General features: G+C 43.7%; 1 protein-coding gene across 2 annotated transcripts in view; it reads left to right on the top strand.

Moving 5' to 3' along the window:
* Window positions 1-27,990, top strand: part of LARP1B (La ribonucleoprotein 1B) — a 186,867-nt gene that overhangs the window by 147,748 nt on the left and 11,129 nt on the right. Inside the window, exons 11-18 of one of the 2 annotated variants that reach the window (XM_063920328.1) lie at window positions 1,328-1,687; window positions 16,964-17,090; window positions 17,629-17,759; window positions 17,972-18,078; window positions 20,424-20,581; window positions 24,991-25,135; window positions 26,238-26,347; window positions 26,419-26,546. In XM_063920328.1, coding sequence (XP_063776398.1) covers window positions 1,328-1,687; window positions 16,964-17,090; window positions 17,629-17,759; window positions 17,972-18,078; window positions 20,424-20,581; window positions 24,991-25,135; window positions 26,238-26,347; window positions 26,419-26,546 — 1,266 coding nt within the window. Of the gene's footprint in view, window positions 1-1,327; window positions 1,688-16,963; window positions 17,091-17,628; window positions 17,760-17,971; window positions 18,079-20,420; window positions 20,582-24,990; window positions 25,136-26,237; window positions 26,348-26,418; window positions 26,547-27,990 lie in introns of both variants that reach the window. The other variant, XM_063920327.1, reaches the window with a different exon arrangement.

Raw genomic sequence — 27,990 nt, 5'->3', positions numbered from 1 at the left:
CATGCTGTTGGCCCTGGCCTGGGCCAGGCGCGTGTCAGAATTGGCGGCTTTATCCTGTAAAAGCCCTTATCTGATTTTCCATTCGGACAGGGCGGAATTGAGGACTCGTCCTCAGTTTCTCCCTAAGGTGGTTTCAGCGTTTCACCTGAACCAACCTATTGTGGTGCCTGCGGCTACTAGGGACTTGGAGGACTCCAAGTTGCTAGACGTTATCAGGGCCCTGAAAATATATGTTTTCAGGACGGCTGGAGTCAGAAAATCTGACTCGCTGTTTATCCTGTATGCACCCAACAAGCTGGGTGCTCCTGCTTCTAAGCAGACTATTGCTCGTTGGATTTGTAGTACAATTCAGCTTGCACATTCTGTGGCAGGCCTGCCACAACCAAAAATCTGTAAATGCCCACTCCACAAGGAAGATGGGCTCATCTTGGGCGGCTGCCCGAGGGGTCTCGGCTTTACAACTTTGCCGAGCAGCTACTTGGTCAGGAGCAAATACGTTTGTAAAATTCTACAAAATTGATACCCTGGCTGAGGAGGACCTGGAGTTCTCTCATTTGGTGCTGCAGAGTCATCCGCACTCTCCCGCCCGTTTGGGAGCTTTGGTATAATCCCCATGGTCCTTACGGAGTCCCCAGCATCCAATTAGGACGTTAGAGAAAACAAGAATTTAGTTACCGATAATTCTATTTCTCGTAGTCCGTAGTGGATGCTGGGCGCCCATCCCAAGTGCGGATTGTCTGCAATACTGGTACATAGTTATTGTTACCAAAAAATCGGGTTATTGCTGTAGTGAGCCATCTTTTTTAGAGACTCCTCTGTTATCATGCTGTTAACTGGGTTTAGATCACGAGTTGTACGGTGTGATTGGTGTGGCTGGTATGAGTCTTACCCGGGATTAAAAATCCTTCCTTATTGTGTACGCTCGTCCGGGCACAGTATCCTAACTGAGGCTTGGAGGAGGGTCATAGGGGGAGGAGCCAGTGCACACCAGGTAGTTCTAAAGCTTTACTTTTGTGCCCAGTCTCCTGCGGAGCCGCTATTCCCCATGGTCCTTACGGAGTCCTCAGCATCCACTACGAACTACGAGAAATAGAATTATCGGTAAGTAAATTCTTATTTTTTCCATTGCGAGTTTTGGGACTGCAGGAAACATGCAAGTTTGCATGTTTCCGCACCTGATTACATCAGTTGAGTTTAGCGCTAAACTCGTACATTTTGCAAACTCGCACTCTGTTACATTTGGCCCGTTGTTCTTGTAGAATCCATGGCACTTAGGTTAATAATAGTGGAACTACGATATAATATTTTCTGTTTCTTTCACTTGCAGGAAGTGGAACTTTCTCAAATTACAGCCAAATCTGAAGCAGCCCAAGAAGTTGAGCAAGAAGAATTAGATTTTATGTTTGATGAAGAGATTCAGCATTTGCAGGGTCGCAAGAACAACTTCACAGACTGGTCTGAGGATGACTCGGATTATGAAATAGATGATCAAGATCTTAACAAAATTCTTATTGTAATGCAGACCCCTCCTCATCCAAAAAAACATCCTGGAGGTGATCGCACAGGAAATCATGTGTCTCGAGCCAAAATTACTTCTGAACTTGCCAAAGTTATCAATGATGGCTTATACTATTATGAGCAGGACCTCTGGATGGAAGAAGGTGAACAGGATCATATCATAACGAAGGTATGGAACACCTGTTTACCTTAAAGAGAGATGCATATGACCTACTGGGGTAGCGGGAACATCTCACATTACGCTATATAGCCCAAAATTTAAAAACCTGTGTTTTTCATAAGGGTCCATATTCTCCACAGGGAATATCTTGGGATGTAGGTGTTTTGAGAGGACTGGGCACCAAACAGTTAAAGCTTTTGAGTTCCCTGGATGCTCCGATCCCTCCTCCCCTATACTCCACCCCCAGCCAAGGCTAGGCAGTTTTGTTTTGGTGCAGGCAGGAGCCGGATGCACCTTTTAACAGTGGAGCTGTTTTTAAGCAGCCCCAAATGTTTTTTTCTTTTATGATTTCTTTTATTTCCTTCTTTATACTTGGAACAAGCAGCGCTAGTCACTTCTAAGGACGCAAGCGCTGCTGCTCCACCTCCAACCTCCGCCAGTGCCGCAACACCTGTGAGCGAGCTCCACAGAGCCCAGCTAGCATGCTCCCTTGAGACCCATAGGCTGCAGTCTGAGAAGGGAGAGACAGGTATGGCGGTTCTCCACTTTTATTGCAGTCTTTTCTCTGGCTGCGGAGACAGACGGACCGGCACCCACATGAGCACCTCCTGTCTGTCCCCACTAGTCCACCAGGGCATAAAACACTGACGCTGTGGTACTTTGTAGAGGCCAGTAACCCCGGAGGTTAACATCAGCAAGGGGAGGTCAGCTCTCCCCCGTCGGCCCCTCCCCCAGCTCAGAGTGCGATTCCACAGCGGCCTCCCTCCTCTGGGCTGCTCCTCCTTCACCCTCTTCCCACGATGAGACACTCAGCAGCCATTTTATTAACAGTGCTGAAGCTGCAGGTCTATGGGAACGCTGGGTCTAGTCTCCCTATATACCTCTCCCAAGGGCCAGGTTATACAGCACTAATCCTGACCAGCCACTGAGGTCCGAGCAGTTGATTTAAGTGCCCATTGCAACTGTATATTTTATATGCATTGTATGTGACTTGTGCTAGCTCTGCTGTCTGACTTTCTTCTGTCTGTTATACCTATCCATTCTGTTCTTCTAACCCTAGATACATGTGTATAGAGGTCCACGAGTTCATTTCACTTCCTACATTCAAAACGGAAGTAACGTTACACGGAAGTCGGTGCGCATCCCGGCGCCGGCCTGCGCGCCACGGGTGCGTTCCACCTTACAAGTTCCGGTCTTAAGTCCGTTTTTAAGTCCTATGCTGAATATTGAATAATTTAAATCAATTGGACCGTGCAAAACACATAGAAACTGTATTGTCGATAAAAGTTTTGACTAAAGGCCCCCATACACTACAGCAATATGTCTGAGGCTGTAGTCGGAGGCGATTTCCCTTGAGCTCTCCCGGGAGCTTCCCGGGACTGGTTCCATACGATTCCATACGATTTGGTACATTTTGCATGCAATATAATATTATGCGATCCCAGCCATGCCTGCGGGAACAGACATATCACGAGTGCAGCACTAACGATCTAAGGTAGCCGTTCCGACCCTCACGGGAACACGCATCAGATCAGAAACACATCCAAAATGCCCGATTTCACTCGATATATCGGCCCAAATGCCCGACATTGGATTAAATCGGGCATTATCGTTCTAGTGTATGGGGCCCTTAATACTTACATATTACAATATACCACCACCATTTCACACAGACAGCTGAGCCTCTTAAAGTGACAGGATACATTATATATACACACACAACACAAAAAAATACAACATTATAAAATAATGTGCAACCTTTCAGAATACACTAAATACAAAATATAACAAGTATTAAAAATGATTAAATAAAAAAGAACATTAAGTCAAGAAGCAACCCACTATTAAGGCCTTTAGGAATTAAGGTCTTTAATTGATAAATCCAACTCTCAGCTTTGGACAATCTTTGTTCTAAGTCCCTAGTCCTAGTTTTTGATAGGACTTGTTCTATGCCACAGAAATATTTGATGTGGCATTCTTTCTTACACTTCTGATGAAGGACCTGGTGAGGTCCGAAACGCGTCAAGTGTGGCCTTTGTGACTTCCCATTTTTTGGACATCCGCTGGCCCTGTATTATCACCTTGGAGAAGTGACTGCAGATTCCGGAGGTGTAGATGCTGATTACCACTCTGAACCTCTGTGGGACTCCGTGAGATAGATGCAATGTTCCTGTGTTTGCCAATGAGGATGTTTTTACATGTGAATTTTAACTGTATGTCTTGTAAGTGCAACCTATATTAAACCCACTTGTTTTGCGAAAACTACTACACTGTTATTGCTATTTCTTGTACTTGTCCCTCTATTGCTGAAAAATGCATATGTGAGAGAAGCACATATATTGTTTCAGAGTCTCCATCTAAAGGAACGGCATATGTTCTTATTTACATCTAGGAGGCATCCGAAAGAGATGCTGGATTATTCAACCATAAATTAAAAAGCTCTGTATTTTTTTCTTCTATTTGTGTATGTAGTTCATGTTGTGTGCACCCATATGAAATTCAGTTATCACAATGGTGTATTACTCTTTACATGTCTAAACAGGGAAGCACAGGAATAAACACATTGTTCTACATTTTTACTTTGTATTCCCTGGGGTGTTGGATGAACACCCCCTCTGTATTTTTCTGCTGCAAACCCTGTTTTTAACAGCGCACACTTTTAACAAAAATCCCTTCTTTTACTGTAGGAGCTGTAACCTTGGCTTGGGTGGCTAAGTCTATTGAGGGCTGGGCGGTGGCCATGGAAGACATCCTCCCCTCTGATGTTACCAGGGAACAGCTGTCCCATATCTCCCATATCAGGGAAGCAGCCTCCTACTTAGGTGAAGCAGCTTTAGATACTGGTCTGGCTACCAAGTCATCCGCTACCTCTGTGGTCATCCGCCGGGTAATCTGGCTACGCTCGTGCAAGGCGGATGCTGACTCCAAGAAGTCTCTTGAATCCCTGCCCTTCGCTGTGGACATTCTGTTTGACGCAGAATTTGATGAAATAGTGGCTACTCTAATAGCTTCTAAATCTGCTTTCTTGCCCTCAGCTACTACCCTGAATCCTAGGACGTCTTCATTTCGGTCCTTTCGACCCCAAGCTAAAGCTAAAGGACAGTCCTTCCCTCGGCAGTCTACTTCCACAAAGGCCTCTAAACCATGTGCTAAACAGACTTGGGCTACCAGACATCCAGCAAAAAAGTTGACAGCAAACCCTCTACCGAAAAGTGGTTTCTCACTGGTACGCTCTCACTTTTCTGAGGTGCCCCCCCAGCAGTTCCTTTGTTAATGCCCTCCAGAAATCCTTGCAGTCTCTGCTGCACTCAGAGGTTGTAATCCCTGTACCTTTGGCACAGCGAAGGAAGTGTTTGTACCCTTTTCTTGGTTCAGAAACCCAATGGGTCCCATCAACTTATTCTAAATCTCAAGTCCCTGAACAGGTTTATCCGAGTACCCAGGTTTTGTTTGGAAATGCTCCACTCCATTGTCCTAGCAATGGAGCCCAGGGACTTTATGGTGTTTCTGAAAGTTCAGGATGCCTACTTGCATGTACCTATTACGCCCTCTAATCAATGGTTTCTCCGGTTTGCTGTCCTTCAGCAACATTTCCATTTTCAGGGACTGTCTTTTGATCTTTCTAGTGCTCCTCGGGTCTCTACCAAAATCATTGCTGTTATGGCGTCCCAGCTTCATCATCAGGGTGTCAGAATACTCCCATACCTGGATGACTTGCTGATTCTGGCACACTCTCCAGAGGTCCTTCACTGTCATCTTCAGATAACCATTGCCTTTCTGCAAACACACGGCTGGCTACTGAACTGGAAAAAGTCCTCCTTGACTCCTTTTCGGCTGATGTTGCATCTGGGAGCTCTCCTGGATTCTCACGTACAACGGATTTTCCTACCAGTATACAGAATTTCTGCACTGCAAACACGAAAGCGCAAGTTGCTTCGCAGTCGCAGAGTATCCATTCACACAGCAATGCAGGTTCTGGGGTCCATGGTCTCCACTATGGTGTCCAATCCCGATATCGGGATCGGCGGGAACCCAGGATTTTGCCCAAAAATTGTCTGGGATTCAATCTCGGGATTGAAAAATCCAAACCCAGTGATTACAGGATTAGCCAGCCCCTTTGTTTTGTTTTTTAATGCTGAGCAGCGCTGAGCGTCTCAGGTTGCTCAGACGCTGTCCTACTCCCCCTGCTCAACTCCCCCTGCCACCGGCTGTGCGCACTGTGCAGCATGACGTGAAGTCAGAGGTCACACTGCGCAACCGGCCGGACATCACTGCCTCCACTGCCTCGCACCTCACCTCCTCTCAGCAAACCAATCTCTGGTATCTCGGGAATCCTGGGTGTGATTAAAAAAAAAAAAAAATTATCCCGATTCTTGAGATTGAAAAAATGGCCCGGGATTGGTCACACTAGTCTTCACCTTTGACATGGTAGAATATGCCCAATTCCACTCCAGGCCCTTTCAACATCTGATTCCAGGTGGAATGAACGACATCATCTGATCTGGTCCCAAACAATGGTCCTCTCTCTGGTAGTTTTGGACTCTGTGGATAGCTTCTAGTTTGGATCAGTGGGTGTAAGAGACAATATTATAGAACACACTGGACCTCCACTTAATGCTTCTTCACCACACCTCTTCCAAGAGGTCAGGTGCATGGACCTGAAGGGGTATCCATTTGGTCATTACTATAGTCAGGAATCATAGCCCCAAAGGCCCAGAAAGGATACTACTTTTTTCCAATCTCTCTTGCTGGTTCAGAAACTGAATTTATCCTTCCATCCAATTTTGAAAGTCAAATCCTTGAATATACATATGCGTGTATCCACTTTCCAGATGGAACACCTCCATTTCGTGATCCATTTCACGAACAAATTGTGCTTTAGATTGTCTAGTTACCTATCCTCACTTTAATATGTAAGAAAAAAAAAAAAAAAAATATATATATATATATATATATATATATATATATATATATATATATATATACACTACTCTTTCAGCATTGTGAACAATCAATCCTCTTTGATCAGAAATTCATAACTGGACGATAGTACAATAAAAATAGACGATATTGTATTACCAATAAAACACACAAATATACGGGATCCGACACTGGAAAAGGTTGGTAGGTTCATATGGTCCCTTCCTACCTCTATGTCTGTCTGTCTGTTTTTACCCAGTTTTGTTCTATTACTGTTGTTCTAATTGTAAAGCGCAACGGAATATGCTGCGCTATATAAGAAACTGTTAATAAATAATTAATATGGTCGACATGTTTTGGGTTTTTTTTTTCATGGTTTTTGGACTCTTTCCTTCCTTGATTATCCATGTCACAAATCCCTTTAGTTACCTTGTGGTGATCAAAGTAAGACACCGTGGCCGAAGTGAGCCTGCGAGGGGACGCGTTTCTACAAATAATGGACCCAGATGAAAAACTATCCACACTAACCCCAAAAAATACACAAAACGTGTATCGACCATTGTCATGTCGAGCTTTTGCAAATGTCAACCTTTTCCAGTGTTGACCTTTCATATGTCGACCTTGAGCCTGTCGACCATAAGGGGGTTGATCTTTTAACTGTAGACCTAATGCATGTTGATCTACTATACCACACACTATACCCTTGTGTTAAAATAGCAAAAAATATTTCTTCTTCCTAAAAGTGCAAATTGAAGATGATATTCAGACACAGTTCACCACACCAATATATTCTGTGTGGATTAAATACCCTTATTTTATGTCAAAGACCATAAGGCCCATTGATAGGTTTTGTTATCTTCCTTTCTCATACGTCCTAGAGGATGCTGGGGTCCACTTCAGTACCATGGGGTATAGACTGTTCTGCAGGAGCCTTTAGCACTTTAAGACTTTTCAAGGGTGTGAACTAGCTCCTCCCCCTATGCCCCTCCTTCCGACCTCAGTTTAGAAAATGTGCCCAGGCAGACTGGATGCACTCCAGGGGAGCTCTACTGAGTTTCTCTGAAAGACTTTGTTAGGTTTTTTATTTTCAGGGAGGACTGCTGGCAACAGTCTCCCTGTTTCGTGGACTTAGGGGGCAGAAGTAGGAACCAACTTCCTGAATAGTTTCATGGCACTGCTTCTGGCTGACAGGACACCATTAGCTCCTGAATGGTACTGAACGCTAGCTGCGGCTATGCGCTCACTCTCACAGCACGCCGTCACCCCCCTTACAGAGCCAGAAGTCAGAAGACAGGTGAGTGTACAGAAGAGGATCTTCAGTCATCATGACGGCTAAAAGGTACCGGGCGGGAACGCTGCGCGTCATGCTACCCTTCAACACAGGCACAGCGGGGGGGGGGAGGGCGCGCCCTGGGCAGCATGAAACCTAATAAAAACTGGCTAATAAGGGGACATAAGTTGCTGAGGCACAGTCCTACCCCCCGCCAGTATAAAAATTAGTATTGAAATTGCTGAGGAGAAACACGCCATTGCGGGGGCGGGGCTTCCTCCTCAGTCAGCCAGCACACTGCTCAGCGCCATTTTCTCTTCAAGCGAGCTGTAGAGAAGAATGCTGGTCCTCCTCCACTTCTGAACAAGTATCAGGGTGCAAAACGGGAGGGCACAGTATAAATTGGTGCTGTATTGTGAATTTATCATTATAAAAGCGCTACAGGTCTGTGGGCAGTTTTGTGTTGCACAGGGTTTTTATCACTAGCGCTGGGTTGTGAGCTGGCAAATCCTTTCTGTGTCCTTCTGACATATTTTACTGTGGGTCTGTCCCCTATAAGTCCCGGAGTGTCTGTGGTGTGGTTGTGCACGTGTGTGACATGTCTGAGGCAGGGAGCTCTTCCCCTGAGGGAGCCATTTTAGGGACACAGAGTTGTAATGTGGTGGCGCTGCCGGCACACCACGAGCCTGGGTGAAAGAATTACGTGATAGTGTGAATCATATCAGTAAGAGATTGGATAAGTCTGAGTCTCATGCAAATCAGTGGAAGATGTGATTTTTCATAGTTCTGCCTTGTCATCCACAGGGGATCCCTCTGGGTCACATAAGAGGCCATTTGTACAAATAGTACAAACTGATACCGACACGGACTCTGATTCCCGTGTCGACACTAGTGATTCCAGGGGAATAGATCCTAAATTGGCAAAAAGCATTCAATATATGATTGTTGCTATAAAGGAGGTCTTAGAAGTTACGGAAACCCCTCCTTTACCTCAGGAGAAGGCTTATTTTTAAGAAAATTAACGTTACTTTTCCTCCTTCTCACGAGCTAAATACTCTCTTTGAGGGAGTTTGGGCAAACCCTGAAAATAAATTTCAGATTCCCAAAAGAATTCAGTTTGCTTATCCCTTCCCGGCAGAGGACAGGAAAATATGGGAGTCACCCCCTGTTCTAGACAGTGCCTTGTCACGTTTAACTAAAAAGGTGACTCTCCCTGCACCTGGGACGGCTTCACTAAAGGAGCCGGCAGACCGCAAGTTGGAGACTACATTGAAATCTATTTATGTTGCCAATGGTACGCTACTCAGGCCCACCATTGCTGTGCGTGGGTGAGTAGTGCTATCGAAAAATGGTCAGACAACTTGTCATCTGAAATTGACACGATAGAGACGAGATACTCCTAACCTTAGGTCATATTAAAGACGCTGCTGCATACATGCTAGAAGCCATGAAAGATATTGGGCTCTTGGGTTCAAAAGCCGCTACTATGGCAGTCTCAGCTCGGAGGGTGTTGTGGATTCGCCAATGGAATGCTGACGCAGATTCCAAAAGAAATATGGAGGCTCTCCCGTATAAAGGTGAGGCCTTGTTTGGAGATGGGCTGGATGCTTTAGTCTCTGCGGCTACCGCAGGTAAGTCGACATTCTTGCCTTATGCTCCTGCGCCGGCAAAAAAGACACATCACTCTCAGATGCAGTCCTTTCGGCCCAACAAATACAAAAAGGGTAAAGGTTCCCCTTTCTTTGCAGGTAGAGGGAGGGGAAGAGGAAAAAAGTCCACAGCGTCTCCAGGAACGCATGAGCAGAAATCAACCCCTGCTTCTGCCAAATCTGCAACATGACGCTGGGGCTCCCGTGCGGCAGTCCGTTCGGGTGGGAGCACGTCTGAAACTTTTCAGTCAGCTCTGGGTTCAATCTGGCCTGGACCCATGGGTCTTGCAAATAGTGTCCCATGGATACAAACTGGAGTTTCAAGACGTCCCCCCATGCCGATTTTTCAAATCAACCTTGCCAGCTTCTCTTCTGGACAGAGAAGTAGTAACAGCTGCAATTCAAAAATTATGTCAGGATCAGGTCATTGTCCTGGTACCCTTGTCACAACAGGGAGAAGGTTTTTATTCAAGCCTCTTCGTAGTTCCGAAGCCGGACGGCTAGGTCAGACCAATTTTAAACCTGAAATCTCAGAATCTTTACCTGAAAAGATTCAAGTTCAAAATGGAATCTCTGAGGGCAGTGATTTCCAGTCTGGAGGAAGGGGACTTCATGGTGTCAGTAGACATAAAAGATGCTTACTTGCATGTTCCCATTTATCCTCCTCATCAAGCTTATCTGAGATTCGCAGTACAGGATTGCCATTACCTGTTCCAGACGTTGCCATTCGGACTCTCCATGTCACCGAGGGTATTCACCAAGGTGATGGCAGAGATGATGGTCCTCCTTCAACAACAAGGAGTCAATATAATCCTTACCTGGACGATCGCCTGATAAAAGCGAGATCCAGGGAACGGTTGGTACAGAACATTGCACTCTCCCTGTCAGTACTCCAACAACACGGTTGGATCATGAATTTTCCGAAGTCGCAGTTGGAACCGACGACAAGATTGTCCTTTCTGGGGATGATACTGGACACAGAAGTACAGAGGGTATTTCTTCCGGTAGAAAAGGCTCTGGAAATCCAGAGAATGGTCAAACAGATTTTGAAGCCAACAAGAGTGTCGATCCATCAATGCATTTGGTTGTTGGGAAAGATTTTAGCGGCCTACGAGGCCATACAGTTTGGCCGATTCCATGCCAGAGTATTCCACTGGGACCTGTTGGACCAGTGGTCCGGATCCCACCTACACATGCACCAGAAGATAATCCTGTCCTCCAAAGCCAGGATTTCGCTCCTGTGGTGGATGCACAGTTCTCGCCTATTAGAGGGACGCAGGTTCGGGATTCAGGACTGGGTCCTAGTAACCACGGATGCAAGTCTCCGAGGCTGGGGAGCAGTCACACAGGGAAAAAGCTTCCAAGGAAAACGGTCAAGTCAGGAATCCTGTCTTCACATAAATGTTCTGGAATTGAGAGCCATTTACAACGGCCTTCTACAAGCAGGGCATCTTCTTCAAGATTAACCCGTGCAGATCCCGTCGGACAATGTAACAGGAGTCGCGTACATAAACCGTCAGGGCGGACCGAAAGGCAGAGAGGCAATGGCAGAGGTGACAAAGATCCTCCTCTGGGCAGAAAGACATGCAAGAGCTCTGTCTGCAATTTTCATTCCGGGAGTGGACAACTGGAAAGCAGACTTCCTCAGCAGACATTATGTCCATCCAGGAGAGTGGAGCCTCCACAAAGAAGTCTTCGCAGAGGTGACACGTCTTTGGGGTGTTCCTCAAGTAGACATGATGGCATCTCGTCACAACAAGAAGCTTCAGAGATATTGTTCCTGGTCGAGAGACCCTCAAGCAATAGCAGTGGATGCACTGGTGTCACAGTGGGTGTTTCGGTCGGTGTATGTCTTCCTTCCACTTCCACTGATACCAAAAGTTCTCAAGCTCATAAGAAGAACAAGGGTTCGAGCGATCCTCATTGTCCCAGACTGGCCAAGGAGGGCGTGGTATCCAGATCTTCAGGAGTTGCTCGTAGAAGATCCTCTTCCTCTTCGCGAGGACCTGCTGCTGTATGGGCCGTGCGTGTATCAAGACTTACCGAGGCTACGTTTGACGACATGGCTGTTGAGCGCCGGATCCTAGCCCGTAAGGGTATTCCCAAAGAAGTCATCCCCACTCTTATTCAGGCCAGGAAAGGAGTAACGTCTAGTCATTACCACCGTATTTGGAGAAAATATGTGTCTTGGTGTGAATCCAAGAAGGCTCCTACGGAAGAGTTTCACTTGGGACGTTTTCTCCATTTTCTGCAGGCGGGTGTGGATGCGGGCCTAAGATTGGCTTAAATCACGGTCCAGATTTCGGCTTTATCGGTTTTCTTTCAAAATCAATTGGCCTCTTCCAGAAGTTCAGACGTTTGTGAAAGGGGTGCTGCACATCCAACCTCCATTTGTGCCTCCGGTGGCACCATGGGACCTTTAATGTGGTGTTGCAATTCCTTCAATCTGATTGGTTTGAACCTCTACAGGAGATAGAATTGAAGTTTCTCACTTGGAAAGTGGTCATGCTATTGGCCTTGGCATCCGCAGGGCGGGTGTCTGAGTTGGGGGCCTTGTCTCACAAGAGCCGTTTACCTGATCTTCCATGAAGACAGGGCAGAGTTGAGAACTCGCCAACAATTTCTTCCGAAGGTGGTTTCGTCTTTCCATATAAACCAGCCTTAAAATCCTGTTTTAAATGGTTCCCATACAAGCTCCGCTGTGGACCACCATATACAAAGTGAAATGGGAAAAACAATCCAGTGCAGCATTGTAACATAAAAACAAGCATTTTAATAAACAATAATTACACTTATAGTGATTCAACCAGAACATTTTACAACCAGGAGGAAGACAAAAGTTAAAATTAACGCACAGGGGTAAATTTACTAAGGTGGGAGTTTTTTTTTAGAACTGATGATGTTGCCTATAGCAACCAATCAGATTCTATCTTATTCTTTTCTAGAAACAGCGTCAATAAATGTTAAGTAGAATCTGATCGGTAGCTATGGGCAACATCACTAGTTCTAAAAAAACCTCCCACCTTAGTAAATTTACCCCACAGTTGGGTCACCTACCAGGGTTATGGAAAACTGAAACGCATCAAATATCACAAAGCACGTAGGTATTTACGGATTTCCCCAAGTTGTTAATTGATCCTCTGCTTACTCCTGCCGTTTCCGGTGCTACCCGTGTAAGTGACACACACGGCTCTCCCCTTCTACCTATCTTTCCCTTTTCTTCTCTAAGTTTACTATATAACTTGTTTAGAGCAGATATGGACCATTGTTATGTAATATTACAGCTGTAAAAATGATTTTGGAGTCTCCATTAATACTAGCCTATATGTTTTTTATTTGTTTAGGTAACCAAATGTGCTTGCTTTGTATATATGGAAAAATGGAATTATCAAGTAAAACCTTTGGCGCTCTTGGTGAGCGTGACCGGAACGGGTCTCTTCGTGCGGTCCGTCGCCTGGTTACAGGGCACCGTACTTGCCGGTGGCTTGGCCTGATTCCGGTCACGTGTCGGGACGCCAACCAATGGGTGTGTTTTTGCGTTCCACACACAGGAAACTGGAACAAGTTTGCGTTCCAGATACAGGAAATGGTTCCGCGATCACGTGATCGGGAACCTTTTTTCACAATCATTGAATTCATTTAAAATAGGTTTTATATTAATAAAAACCTTACGAATTATTGTTATCTTAGTCCTAGTGTCTGTCACTATTTATGGAAACTGGATAGAATTTCATTTTTAACATTATCTAAATGTTCTTAATCTGTCACACCTGTTCTGTATGGGCTGTTAGCACTGCTATATAAAGGGCACCCAGTCACTGCATTACAATCACCTTGATAAAGCTGTGCTAAACAGCGAAACGCGTCGGACTAGCTGGACTCTGATTCTTCATCCCAATACTAACGCCTAGAAGTCGGATATAGGAACCTATCTCATCAGCGATTTGGACATCTGCACCATTGGACCTGAGCTACAAATTGGACCAAGCAGCGTCTTGAACCTAGCTACGTAAGGTCATTCCAACTGCAGTTTTCACTTTTCCATTCGCTATTATTGTTCCTGGACTGTGGCAAAAAACCTTTAGGATTAACTGTCTCATTTGAGTACCGGCTAACTATATACATACTATAAAGTATATGGGACTTTTTAAATCTTTGCAGTGCTATGCTATGCCCTAATTTTAATATACATATTTCTTTTTAATCATCTGTTGCAACAGTAATTAACATTATCAATTTTTCATATCACATTATTAAAATTGTGAGAAATTTCCTATCCAGTTTTCCAGCGCTTATTCTTGTTTATTGGTGCTTGCTTTGTAGCCTTAAACTAGGGATCCTGCTGGGAGCATGGCAGGGCTTAGCACTGAGATGTGCAAGGTAGGCTAGGGTATGCAGCTAAGCCATGTGCCCCTCCGTCGGGGGAATAAAACACATAGTTAACAGGATGACATTGGGGGTAATTCTGAGTTGATCACAGCAGGAACTTTGTTAGCAGTTGGGCAAAACCATGTGCACTGCAGGGGAGGCAAATATAACATGTGCAGAGAGAGTTAGATTTGGGTGTGGTGTGTTCAATCTGCAATCTAAATTGCAGTGTAAAAATAAAGCAGCCAGTATTTACCCTGCACAGAAACAATATAACCCACCCAAATCTAACTTTCTCTGCACATGTTATATCTGCCTCCCCTGCAGTGCACATGGTTTTGCCCAACTGCTAACAAAATTCCTGCTGCAATCAACTCAGAATTACCCCCCATTGATGGCTGAGAACCATTGGATCTTTGCCATTGATGGCCATACTTACCTTTGAACTGGAATGAAACCTTTCACTTGAACAAAGTAAAATGCAAAAAGCCACCTATCTTGGTCTATTCTTAAAAGACTACCATCAGAATTGTCTTTATCATTAACTTCTACTGTTTCATTTTCCTGCAAATAGTAAGTAGATAATTGTTCTTTACACCTTTTTAGTTTAATGCAGACTCATTTTATTGAATGGGGCAAGTGGTGTCCCCCAATCGAGACCCAGCTTAATTTTTTTTATTTTTTTCAAAGAATAGACCAAAACACACAGGGGTATATGCAATTGCGGTCGAATTGCCGCAAATGTCGAAAAACGGGGCATTTTCGACACAAAAAAAATATTCGACAATGCAATACAGTACTTTTCAACAAAAAAACTGACTTTTCAGATTCTACTTTTTAAAATTCGACAGTTGTCAAATTCGACATGTCTGCAATGGTAAAAATGCGGCTTTTCGACAAAAGTATATTCAATTGAAGAATGTTGATTCGACAACAGTGCTTTTCGACAGTAATTTCGTCAATTTCATTCCGCCTCACAAAAATTTTAAAACATGTTTTTTCTTGTGTGTTTTTTTATTTCTAATAGCATATCTATTTATATTAGAAGAGATTAGGTACTTGGTTTGTCTATTAGGAGACACAACTATTATTTATATATTTTTTTAAATAATATATATTTTTTAACTGACCAAAATAGAGAGAGCATGGTTTTCAGTGGGAAGGGGTGGGAATGGGTTAAAATCCAGAAAAAAAAATTACGTGGGGTCCCCCCTCCTAAGCATAACCAGCCTCGGGCTCTTTGAGCCGGTCCTGGTTGTAAAAATACGGGGGGGAAATTGACAGGGGATCCCCCATATTTTTAGAACCAGCACCGGGCTCTGCGTCCGGTCCTGGTGCAAAAAATACAGGGGACAAAAGATGTAGGGGTCCCCCGTATTTTTAACACCAGCATCGGGCTGCACTAGCTGGAGAGATAATGCCACAGCCGGGGGACACTTTTATACCGGTCCCTGCGGCCGTGGCATTAAATCCCCAACTAGTCACCCCTGGCCGGGGTACCCCGGAGGAGTGGGGACCCCTTAAATCAAGGGATCCTCCCCCCTCCAGCCACCCAAGGGCCAGGGGTGAAGCCCGAGGCTGTCCCCCCCCCATCCATGGGCTGCGGATGGGGGGCTGATAGCTTTGTGTAAAATCAAAGAATATTGTTTTTTGCAGAAGAACTACAAGTCCCAGCAAGCCTCCCCCGCAAGCTGGTACTTGGAGAACCACAAGTACCAGCATGCGGGGGGTAAAACGGGCCCGCTGGTACCTGTAGTTCTTCTGCAAAAAAAATACCCAAATAAAAACAGGACACGCACACCGTGAAAGTAAAACTTTATTACATACATGCCGACACACACATACTTACCTATGTTCACACGCCGACCTCTGTCCTCTTTTCCAAGTAGAATCCTGGTGTACCTGAAAATAAAATTATACTCGCCTACATCCAGTGTGTCCTGTTCTTTTTTTGTAATCCGCGTACTTGGCAAAAAAACAAACCGCATACCCAATCCACGCACTGAAAGGGGTCCCATGTTTACACATGGGACCCCTTTCCCCGAATGCTGAGACCCCCCGTAACTCCTGTCACAGAGGGGTCCCTTCAGCCAATCAGGGAGCGCCACGTCGTGGCACTCTCCTGATTGCCTATGCGCGTCTGAGCTGTCAGACAGCGCATCGCACAGCCTCTCCATTATCTTCAATGGTGGGAACTTTGCGGTCAGCGGTGAGGTCACTCGCGGTCAGCGGCTGAAAAAACAATATTCTTTTATGTTACACAAGGCTATCAGCCCCCCATCCGCAGCCCTTGGATGGGGGGGACAGCCTCGGGCTTGACCCCTGGCCCTTGGGTGGCTGGAGGGGGGGGACCCCTTGATTTAAAGGGTCCCCACTCCTCCAGGGTACCCCGGCCAGGGGTGACTAGTTGGGGATTTAATGCCACGGCCGCAGGGACCGGTATAAAAGTGTCCCCCGGCTGTGGCATTATCTCTCCAGCTAGTGGAACCCGGTGCTGGTGTTAAAAATACGGGGGGACCCCTACGCTTTTTGTCCCCCGTATTTTTTGCACCAGGACTGGACGCAGAGCCCGGTGCTGGTACTAAAAATACGGGGGATCCCCTGTCAATTTTTCCCCCGTATTTTTACAACCAGGACCGGCTCAAAGAGCCAGAGGCTGGTTATGCTTATGAGGGGGGACACCACGCAATTTTTTTTAGGGTTTTTTAACCATTTATGTGCTGTCCGAAAAGTCGAATCCAGGACGCACTTATCTGTCAATTGGTCCGTTTTTCGACAGCGGGACTGTCGAATCCGTTTTTTATTGAATATGTCGAATTCCGGCACCCGCCGTCCGGGATTCGTCGATCGAATTGTGTTGAATTTAAAAACGGGCGAAAAAAAGCCGCAATTCGCCCGGAATTGCATATACCCCAAAGACTTGGCAGGTTTCCCTATACCTCTTCTCATAATCCAGGTCTTTTATAGACTTGTTTAATGTCCCTGGCTATGAATAATAACTCTCTCATTTGAATTAGCAATATGTGGAGTACAGATTGTACATACAAATATTTTACTATTATTGTCCCTCAAATTCAGCAAGAAATAGAAAACTTCAAGAAACTGAATTTCATTAGTAAAGAAGAGTATGACAATCTTGCACCAGAAGCACCAATGGAACCAAATCTTGGACAGTCCCCGCCAAATATACCCACTTTCCCTCAAGGTATTTAACCATTTATACAGTAAAAGGAATACTTACTTGGTACACTTATTTGTGCATTTCAGCTTTTATGTAAGGGCTTTCTCCCATATGCCACTTTCGTTGCAGATGGTAAATTTTTGTTTTGAATACAACTGGCATTAAAAAGAGAATTTAGGGTTGTGATTACATACTAGCTAAACCTCATATTGCATGGTGTTACCTGTTTCTGTATGTACAGTAAGTACTTAACTACACATAAAATGGTTATTTGGGACACTGGTTGGTTGATATTTAGTGGTTAATGGTCTGTTTTACAGTCCTACATGGACAAAACTCTGTTGTCCTTTTATGTCTTGTTTACTAATATGACTTAACCGACTGAATACTTTGAACAATACCCACTAAGAGCTGGTAGAGTTTGTGGCCCCAAAATACAGTAACACAAATCTGTGGCAGAACACTTGTTTGATTGGGTTACAAGCAATGTATTATGAACCTATTTGTTTTGCTTGTGTACTTTTGAAGTACCTAATATCTAAATGCAGCTCCCTACTCACAGATGTTCTTGAGTCGCCAGTCTCCTGTCCTTCTAAAATACCCAAAACTCCACGTACACCACGCCTGCAAAATCCCACCAAAACACCAAGGTTTTATCCTGTAGTGAAAGAAGCCAAATCTATTGATGCTCAGGTGAGTGTATGAGCACTGTTCTTTTAATCTTACATATTAAAATAGAATTTTTACACACAATTTATTGCTCATTGCACTATTACCGTACCTCATGACTTAAAGGATGATGGTCAACTCTAGACTAGTTTGTGTGATTTATATAAATCAGGGTCTGTCTACCTAAATTGGCACATTGTGTCACATAATTGACTATGTAATATATTATATTGTAGACCCCAAGAAAGAAAAAAACTCGGCACAGCTCAAATCCACCTCTTGAATATCATGTTGGTTGGGTAATGGATTCCAGGGAGCACAGGCCACGGACATCATCCGTTAGGTAAAATGTTACTACCATTCCCAGTGTCGTAATGACTGATAAGTAGAAGATTACCTATTTGAATATATTAATTGAATGTAGCCCATGAACTATTTGACTGGTTGCTTAAAGAGTAAATGTAAGATGGTATGGCTTTATCATTAGCGAGATTTGTTCAGTCTATGTGCTGCAGTGGATGAGTAGCATACACAGCACCATCATTTGGACCCCAGTAATTCCATCAATCTGTTCTGTAGATTACATTTTAGTCTACTCTCGGTGATGTCATATCTCAGGGTACTGTATTGTAAACTTTTTATGAGAAGGCTCTGATATGCATGTCTACTGATCGGTGAGCTCTCCAAGCAGATTTAATAACCGCCTCATAGGTCATATGTATTCTTTTAAAAAACACAGGGGGCGGTATTCAAATGACATATTACACCCAATCTCCTTTCTAAAGTGTTCCCCATTATCGCGCATAGTAATCGGGTTTAGCTGCATAAAGGGTTGGACGCCCTCGTTACTCCTGGGGTAGTGAGCGGAAATTATTATACCATGCCCATTAGCAGAAACAGAACGGGTGTGGAGGGGGGTTAAAAAAATTGAATACCACCCAGAGACTCTTGAAAAAAAAAAAAAATGGTTATAACTTCTTTATGTAACATTAGTTATAGCCAAATGAGATTGACTAGTGTACAATAGACTTGCATAATATTAATAAAAAAAAAAATAGGATGCTATATTATACTTAAAAAGTCATGACAACAAACTTGTTAGAGCGATGGATACAAAAACTTCCATCTGTAGCAAGGCAATCAGTGAGTTGTAGAAAGCGGGGTATTGAGTGCCTCAGCTTGTTATTACTATTATTTTATATTTTTGGAACATGCGAACTATAGTATATACTCCTTCATTGGGATGATGTGAAAGTAGAGTACAATGTGCATAGTCTCCCGCAGCTAGTAGTGCAGGCTCTATGGCCCTCATTCCGAGTTGATCGCTTGCTAGCTACTTTTAGCAGCCGTGCAAACGCATAGTTGCCGCCCACGGGGGAGTGTATTTTCGCTTTGCAGAAGTGCGAACGCCTGTGCAGCCGCGCGGCAGGAAACACATTTTGTGCAGAACAAGACCAGCGCTGTTGTTACTTATTCTGTGCGATGATTTCTGCGACGAGTGACACGGTAATGACGTCCGATACCCGCCCAGCAAACGCCCGGCCATGCCTGCGTTTTTCCAAACACTCCCAGAAAACTGTCAGTTGCCACCCAGAAATTCCTACTTCCTGTCAATCTCCTTGCGTTCGGCTGTGCGATTGGAATCGTCGCTAGAACCAGTGCAAAACCACAAAGGACTTCGTACCCGTACGACGCGTGTGCGCATTGTGGTGCATACGCATGCGCAGATTAGCCGTTTTTTTTCACTGATCGCTACACAGCGAACAACGGCAGCTAGTGATCAACTCGGAATGACCCCCTATGGGTCTTACTTATAAAAGTCGGATTCATATGTAGTGCTCCTGACATTTGTTACTAATCCTTTCTTGTGTACTCCAATGAACTACATATGTGGAGCTTATCTTTTTGTCTTTGTACACTTCTATCTCTTTGTGGTCTACTGTATATAGTTCTCATAAGGATCCCAATATGTGTAGATCACTAGCAGTCATTCTACTTCCTTATGTAGATCACAGAACTAACGTAAGCTCAACATGCTTGGTCTCCAGCTTACCTGGTGTAATACAGAGTTGATGTCTGCTTGCAAATGTCATGTCTGACCTATTGTTATTCAGCACCAAGATGTATAAGCAATGTCTCCCACACTGCGGTAGTATCCTCATTACACCTAATGGACATATTAATATGCTCCAAAGTGATTTTTGCTCTTTGGACTCATTTTGAGAACATCATTTTGAACCTCCCAATTAGCTCTGCGCAGTGTTTGGCACTGGCATCTTATTATGATACAGCCTTCATACTTCTAAATAAGTGCCAGCTCCCACTGACCACAGTCTATACCCCAGTGTAATGTATCGCCAGTGCCCTTTGTGGAATCAGAGAAACTGATTTATCGCTTAGTACCAAAATCATAATTTGTGTACCTGTTTCTACTTTTTACAGTGTGTGTTTTTTGTTTCTGCTTCTGTGCTCTACAGGTCATTTTGCATTGTAATAAAGTTACCATAAAATTGGTACTAATTAACCATCATAATGTCTCGTTGAATGTATAACGGAATAATAAGAATCACAAAACAATGAAAAATTAGGTTTAGACTACACATGGTTTCATAGGTTATTTCTTGGGCAGAACATAAAAACACTAACCTATTGTAGGAGTATCTAATGCGGTTGCTTCTATTTCAGCAGTTCTAATGCTTCTCCTTCGGATAGCACCCCACTTGTAGGGAGCTACGGATGTACCCCTCATTCTCTACCTAAATTTCATCATCCTTCTCATGAATTATTAAAAGAAAATGGATTTACGCAGCAAGTGTACCATAAATATAGGCGAAGGTGCTTAAATGGTAAGTCCATAATATATTACTTGGGTTGAGGATGACCTATTGAAGTAGTCTCTTCAATATGCAGATGTGTCCACATACATCTAACCACCTTTTGCGTTAAACAGCCCTTCTAGTCGTGCCATGCCGTCTTATTGCACAATGATGCTAATATGGCACACAATCAGCTAATGCTGATTAAAATGATATTCAGCATGGCTATATTCTGTGTGCTGTATCTGCTTGTGCATCCTCTTAGCAATAAGACGCATTTTAATGGAAAAGGTGGCATAAAAAAAATGCCCAGCCCTCACACATTATGTATAGCGCACAGATGATAGATGTATATGAATATATCTGTAGACTGAGAGTATTAATGATGATATGAGCTGTTATGAATTACGAACATTCCACATTTCTCCCTAATTCAAGGTTAAAAGTTTAAATCCTTTAAAGTTGCACTACCACCTATGGGAATATTTTACTAACGTTGCCTTTGCCCCTAGCTGTACCCACTAGGGGCTCTTACATATAGCTGTTTTTCTGTTTACATTGTGTCTGTCAGATTTGGTCCACGGGTCGCTAGTTCAATGGAGCTAATGGCCCCCATACATCAGCAATTATTGCTGCAAGTTGGTGAATATTAAACATGCTTTAAAAATCACAATTCCCCAATCCGTCTCGGGAATCAGGAATTTTTAACATGTTTAATTTTCCCCAACAGATCACCGACCAGTTGCCAGCAATGATCTGTGATCCGTCGGAATTGAGGCTACAGATATATGGAGGCCTTAGGGTAGAGGAAAATCTTATTAAATTTGATTTTCTGTAACAGTCACTCTTGTTGTAACAGAATAATTGTACATAGCATCACCACTGGCTAACTAAATTAACTGGCTGAGGAAAAGAACAGAAATATAATGATAGATTATACTTGTATACCATAAAACTGTAATTCACAGAATTATACTAATCATGGGAATTTTTCCCAGATAAACAAAACAAACAAACCTCGACATACACACTACAGATTGTTTCTAGAGGCTCTATTTAGAGTCTAGTTAAATAATAATCCTGAAGATAACTGAGGCTATGGAATTAACTCAACATTTAGGAGACAACAGATTTACTCCTAGAATTGTTACCAAGGGGGCGTGTGATTTTATCGTATTAGTGCCTTTGCAGCAAGGACACTCCTGAGAATATATGAGGATGCACATTTCTAAAATATTCATAGTAAAGGAATGAAAATAATGATAGAAGAGCCAAGAGAGAGTAGAACCTGAAGGAGCATCATCCGATCACTACATTTCTTCGAATCCTTTTGTTCCGGACTTTTCTTCTTTATTTTCTTATTTATTTTTTCATATTAACTTTTCTTATTTATTTCTTTTTTTGTATTTCACTGGCCATTGTTTTTGAGTTTTTATTTTATCATTATAATCAAATGTGTACCGCAGCATCTCACTGTTCTTTTCTTCTCTATGTATACAAATAAACACTGTAAACCTTTTTATATTCTTTATCATATGAATGAATCACAATAAATGACCGTTTATTTTGATGATAAAGCACTAGAAGTATTAGATTCCTATGGATCTGATCAATCATGTCACTTGTGTTACACTGCAATAGAAATCAAGCCCTTGATTAAGCCATAAGGAGAAACTAGTTGGGCAAACAGAGCATATCAGGCTTGTGTTGTGAGTATAGTAAAGTACTGCCCATTCCCCATGGTGTAAGCACAGTTGTTGTTTTTTTTTATCTATGTTTAACACAGACATCTTCATCCTAGAGTTGTGTACTGGAATTCAGAGGCACCTTTCTCTTTACTTCATGTCCTATTGTTGTACACATAGGGGCTGATGCAGAGTTGAATGGAAGTCTCTTTATTCGCACAGCACATGATCTGGTTCACACGCATCTGAGTCCTATGCAATTCAGTCAGACTTCCACTTGTGTCTGTGCAATGATTGGGTAGTAACTGGGCGTCCTCACATGGGCACTGGTGACTGTGGGCTATGCAAAGTTGTGTGTACGCAGCAGTACATCTGTTTTAAGGCAGATCTTATTAACCAGATACGCGTCAGAAACAAGTGCGCACTGATACTGAGGACGGTTTTAAACGCAAGTGTCAGGGTAGCTGTGATGCAGGCGTATAGATGAGTACAACTCTGCGCACTGAATATGAGGCATGAGTGATATGGCATGATGTAACTTTTGCACTATGGGATATAAGAGGTCTCTGTACATCTGTTTAGCTACTGGAGCTGCTGCATCTTGTTAATCCATCCATTGACTTTTCCATCTTTATGTAAACTATGTAGATTAATTAGAGATGAACGCAGATCGCTTCATACGCAGCTAGATCTGCGTTCATCTCTGCATATGCTAGGGGCCGCCCAGCACAGGGCAAGGCCTCCCAGCATATGTAAGGGCTCCTCACGATGCGTCCGCAGTTAGCATCAGAAGTAAAGTTGACCCCTGGCTGTCAGGCCGTCAGCGGGCATTTTTTTTTCATCAGGGCACGCAGCCGCCCTGAAAAAGCTGCTGACCTGCCCCCGTGTTCCTGGCGCCACCCCCACAACACCTGCCACTGTCAATCACATTGCAGTTGAAACCCTCGGGGGGTGCGACCACAGTGTGTATGTCTGCGCAGCCACTGTGCGGCCGCTGCGCATGCAGTTTGCCACCAACGCCAAACTGTATTGCGGGCCGCTATTGATTGACCCCCTATATTTTTAGCTATAGGTTTAGCTCATACAGCATTGCTGTATACAAATGATTTATGGGCTTGTTACTTGAATTTTCTCTAATTGTGCAATGCAAGAATAAAAAGCCAATGAAATAGTGCAGTACAGAAGTGGTTATTTTTTCTTTGTTATACAAATTAAGAGCGTGTCTTCTCTGTAAATATAGCTGTAAGATACTATTTCTGAAATAATTTTAGGGGTAGATTCCACAAATTATATTCTTATTATCAACCAATCAGCTCTTGTCGTGTGTTTCAAAAATGACTGTAGCTGATTGGCTGGAACACCATTTAAGATTAGTAACAAGTATATCAGTCGTTAAATCTGCCCCTAAATATTTTTATGTTTTTCTTTTCTCTAAAAGGACATAAAGACCTTAAAGGCTGTAATTCGTGTGAAAACTGAAACACTATATTCATTTTATTTCTCTCCTTACCCCCCATCTCCTACCTGAGTGCCTCTGTGCATCCGTATTCATGTCTAATAAACAGATTTGGGATATGAGGGTCTTCTCTTATAACCCTTTTGTGCGCACATTGAATGTGTGTAAGTCTCTTCCTTGGCCTCGCACAGATTAGAGTTCCCTCCCTGTCCCCCTGAAATGCAGGACAGTCACACCAAAACTGGGTGCTTGAGGGGGTATACACACACACTGTACACACATTCATACATACATAGGGCGGGATGTATCAAGTATTGCATCTTGTATGGGATGCCTCTCACCACTTACTGTATGCATAGTGGTGTTTATTAATGCCTTATGCATAAATAGTTGTGACTATTTACACAACAGACTGCTCTTCCTATAATAGCTGTACATTGCAATGGGAGGACTTTTGGGTTTATGACCCTGAGTCCTATTGCGCTTGCGCAAGCTCGGGGAACACTGGGAGGGGTCCTAATGTATCGCTAGGGGGGATTTATGTAGAAAGAAGCCCAAAGGATTCTATGGGCAACACCATCTATAGAAGACGTTGCCGATCTGTTACAAGCTCCAGGATGTTTGCAGCTCTGCTTTCCAGAGCTTGATACATATAGCTTTAGTACTTTCCGCCCATAGTCACACCCCATGTGGTCTCCCACCACTAATCCAGCTTTGGTTCCAAACATATGAAAGGCCAAGAGGTGACAGACAAACATCTCTAAATTAGTTTGTACCCTGTCCAGAAAGATTTATTGTTTAATCTGGCTGGTTGGAACGAAAATCTGGTAATGGATGGTCGCAAATGGCAATTGACCATTTGGTCTGAAATGCCAGAAAACTGATAAAAACGTTCGTTTAGACAATAGGATTAAATGAAATGAATTTAATCCTATTTGTGGGATAATTTTTGTCAGTTTTCTGGCATTTTGTAGTGAATGTCAGTTGTCATTTGCTCCCATGCATTACCAGATTTTTGTTCCAACCAGCCAGATTGAACAATCTGGTGTATGGCCAGCTTTAGTGTAGATGAGATACTCACTTTGTCTGTGGCCTCTCTGTATGTAGCTTATCACATTAATGTTGGTAAAAGTGTTACATGTCACCTTACTTGTGGGGAAAGTTTTCCAAGATGAGCTGCATAAACATATCTGTCAGTGAGAGCAATATGTAACTTCTACACATGGGAATTACATTTAGGAAATGTGGCACTGTGGTTGTGCATTATATCTGGCTTTTGTTTTTCTTATTTTTGTTAGAGAGAAAACGATTGGGGATTGGTCAGTCTCCGGAGATGAACACACTGTTCCGTTTCTGGTCCTTTTTCCTCAGAGATCATTTCAACAAGAAAATGTATGAGGAGTTTAAACAGCTTGCTGTAGAAGAGGCCAAAGAGAACTACAGGTACCCAATGCTGTAATCATTAGCACCTCACATAGGAGATGGCCTAAATGCAGACCAACCACATAGTCCACAAGCTCCACCATGTGCCATTTACAAAGATTGCTCGCACTTTTGTGGCATGTCCAGTGCAGGCCGGATATAATCAAGTGCAGTGACTTTTAAAGGATAATCTCACTGTAGAATAACCATTTTAAAAAGTAAATCCCTTCAGTCCAATTTCTCAGCACTGTCCAAGCCTCCTGCTCTCGGCCATGAAAGTAATGGTTCCAGCATGATAGCTACCAGTGGTGAGACCTCAGGATTCCTTTAGTAGAACATACTTAGTTGTGTGATTTTTAAATTAAAAAAAATCTCTTCAATAAAAAATGTCTACTAGCTCAATAGCATAAGTATATAACAATGCAAAAGAACACCCTACAGATAAACACTGTTAGCGTTGACAGACTTTTATGTAACTTGTGATATAGGAAGGGGAGGCATTTGATATGCCGGCTGTCTGGATCATGGCGATCAGCTACCGGCGCCGGGATCCTTACAGGCGGCGTACCGACAACTATTTTCCCTCTTGGGGTGTCCATGACACCCCATCTCCTATATATTGTAGCGCGCCACCGTGCCCCACAGCGTGGCGAGCGCATCGTGGTGAGTGCAGTGACCCCGCAAGGGACTCTCTTGCGCTCGAAACACGTACTTGTGTTTATGTAAGCATTTGGTATGTATTACTGTATATGTGATTATAGCATGCAGCTACAGTATGACAAAGCAGGAAGTTATTTTGTCCAAGACAGAGGCATATGTAAGCTTTGTGTCTCCTCTCTCACTGTACTTGTAGTGCACATAATGCCAGAAGTGTTAATGATAATTCAAGTTAAGTTGTATAGATTTCATTTTAAATGCATTTATTTGGTACAAAGATTTATCTTTCACATTGTTTTGCACGTGCTAATTATTCCGTGGTTCAGATGAGTTTCCAATGCATTATGACGCTAGTGGCTATGTAAGATAGAGGAGCTGGAGCCTTGTGCTGCACTGTTACTGAACATCTGTATATCCTGCATTTATATTGGCATAATTTTCTCCTGCGCCTATTTCCATCCAACAGATACGGTCTGGAGTGCCTGTTCAGGTTTTACAGCTATGGATTGGAAAAGAAATTCAGGCCAGAAGTCTTCAAGGATTTTCAAGGAGAAACTCTGAAAGATTATCAAACTGGTAATAATTTATTACATATGAAACTGATCTATCGATCTGAGGTTATGTTCTAAACCTGTTGTCTTGTATAGGTCAGCTGTATGGACTGGAGAAATTTTGGGCCTATCTTAAATATTCACAAGTCAAAAGTTTGGCTGTAGACCCTACATTACAGAACCACCTGAGCAAATTCAAGAGACTGGAAGACTTCAGAGTTGATGTAAGCAAGATAAGTGACATATGTTCAAATGTATTAAGCCTTAACGAGACAAAGTATAGAATGATAAAGAGTGATAAAGTACCAGCCAACCAGCTCCTAACTGTAATTTCTCTAACGTCCTAGGGGATACTGGGATGGTCTTAGTTCCATGGTGTATAGATGGGGTCCATTGGAGCTATAGCACTTTAAAAATTCTTCAGTGTGCCGGCTCCTCCCCTCTATGCCCCTCCTGCAGACTCAGTTTAGAAAAATGTGCCCAAGGAGCCGTGTGCATTCTCTGGAGCTCCAGAGAGTTATCTTCAATCTTTGTTAGTTTATTATTTTCAGGCAGCACTGGTTGGCACTAGTCTGCCTACATCGTGGGAGGGGAGCGGACCAACCACTTGAAGGGTTAATGGTCCGGATCCCCACTGACAGGACATAGCTCCTGAGGTGGTGTTTTGCATACCCCCCGGGTGTGCGCGCACTCCAAAAGCATGCCGCCACCCCTAACAGAGCTGAAGACGCTAGAGTGGTGAGTACTAAACCGGGGTCCCGGTTAGCGGGTCCCCGGTTCAACTGGCGGCATAAGGGAGCGGTGGGCACGCGGCGCTGTGGGGGCTGCGTTGCCCGCTGCAGGTACCCACACTGGCGCTATCATAGAAAAGGGGTTTTAACCCAGTTTTCTACACTTTAGTGACATTTTCCAGTATAAACATTATAGGGAACACTGCGCGCCATTGAGGGGGTGGGACTTCCCGGAGTGCGGGACCAGCAGCTCTAGGCGCCATTTCCTGCTGCATCACACTGCTGGCTGTATGCGGAAAGCGCTACTCCTCCAAGGACCCTCCACTGCACCTACAATTGGTACCAAGTGGGTTTGTAGAAGGGGGGGAGCTATATATATATATTTATAACTGCTCAAAAAAATAAAGGGAACACTAAAATATTACATCCTAGATCTGAATGAAATATTCTTATTAAATACTTTGTTCTTTACATAGTTGAATGTGCTGACAAAAAAATCACACAAATTTGATTTCCATTGATAATTTTTATTAACCCATGGAGGTCTGGATTTGGAGTCACCCTCAAAATTAAAGTGGAAAAACACACTACAGGCTGATCCAACTTTGATGTAATGTCCTTAAAACAAGTCAAAATGAGGCTCAGTAGTGTGTGTGGCCTCCACGTGCCTATATGACCTCCCTACAACCCACACAAGTGGCTCAGGTAGTGCAGCTCATCCAGGATGGCACATCAATGCGAGCTGTGGCAAGAAGGTTTGCTGTGTCTGTCAGCGTAGTGTCCAGAGCATGGAGGCGCTACCAGGAGACAGGCCAGTACATCAGGAGACGTGGAGGAGGCCGTAGGAGGGCAACAACTCAGCAGCAGGACCGCTACCTCCGCCTTTGTGCAAGGAGGAACAGGAGGAGCACTGCCAGAGCCCTGCAAAATGACCTCC

The sequence above is a fragment of the Pseudophryne corroboree genome, chromosome 1 (assembly GCF_028390025.1).
Source record: "Pseudophryne corroboree isolate aPseCor3 chromosome 1, aPseCor3.hap2, whole genome shotgun sequence".
NCBI classification, from domain to species: domain Eukaryota; kingdom Metazoa; phylum Chordata; class Amphibia; order Anura; family Myobatrachidae; genus Pseudophryne; species Pseudophryne corroboree.
This window is presented reverse-complemented; position numbering and strand designations above follow the sequence as displayed.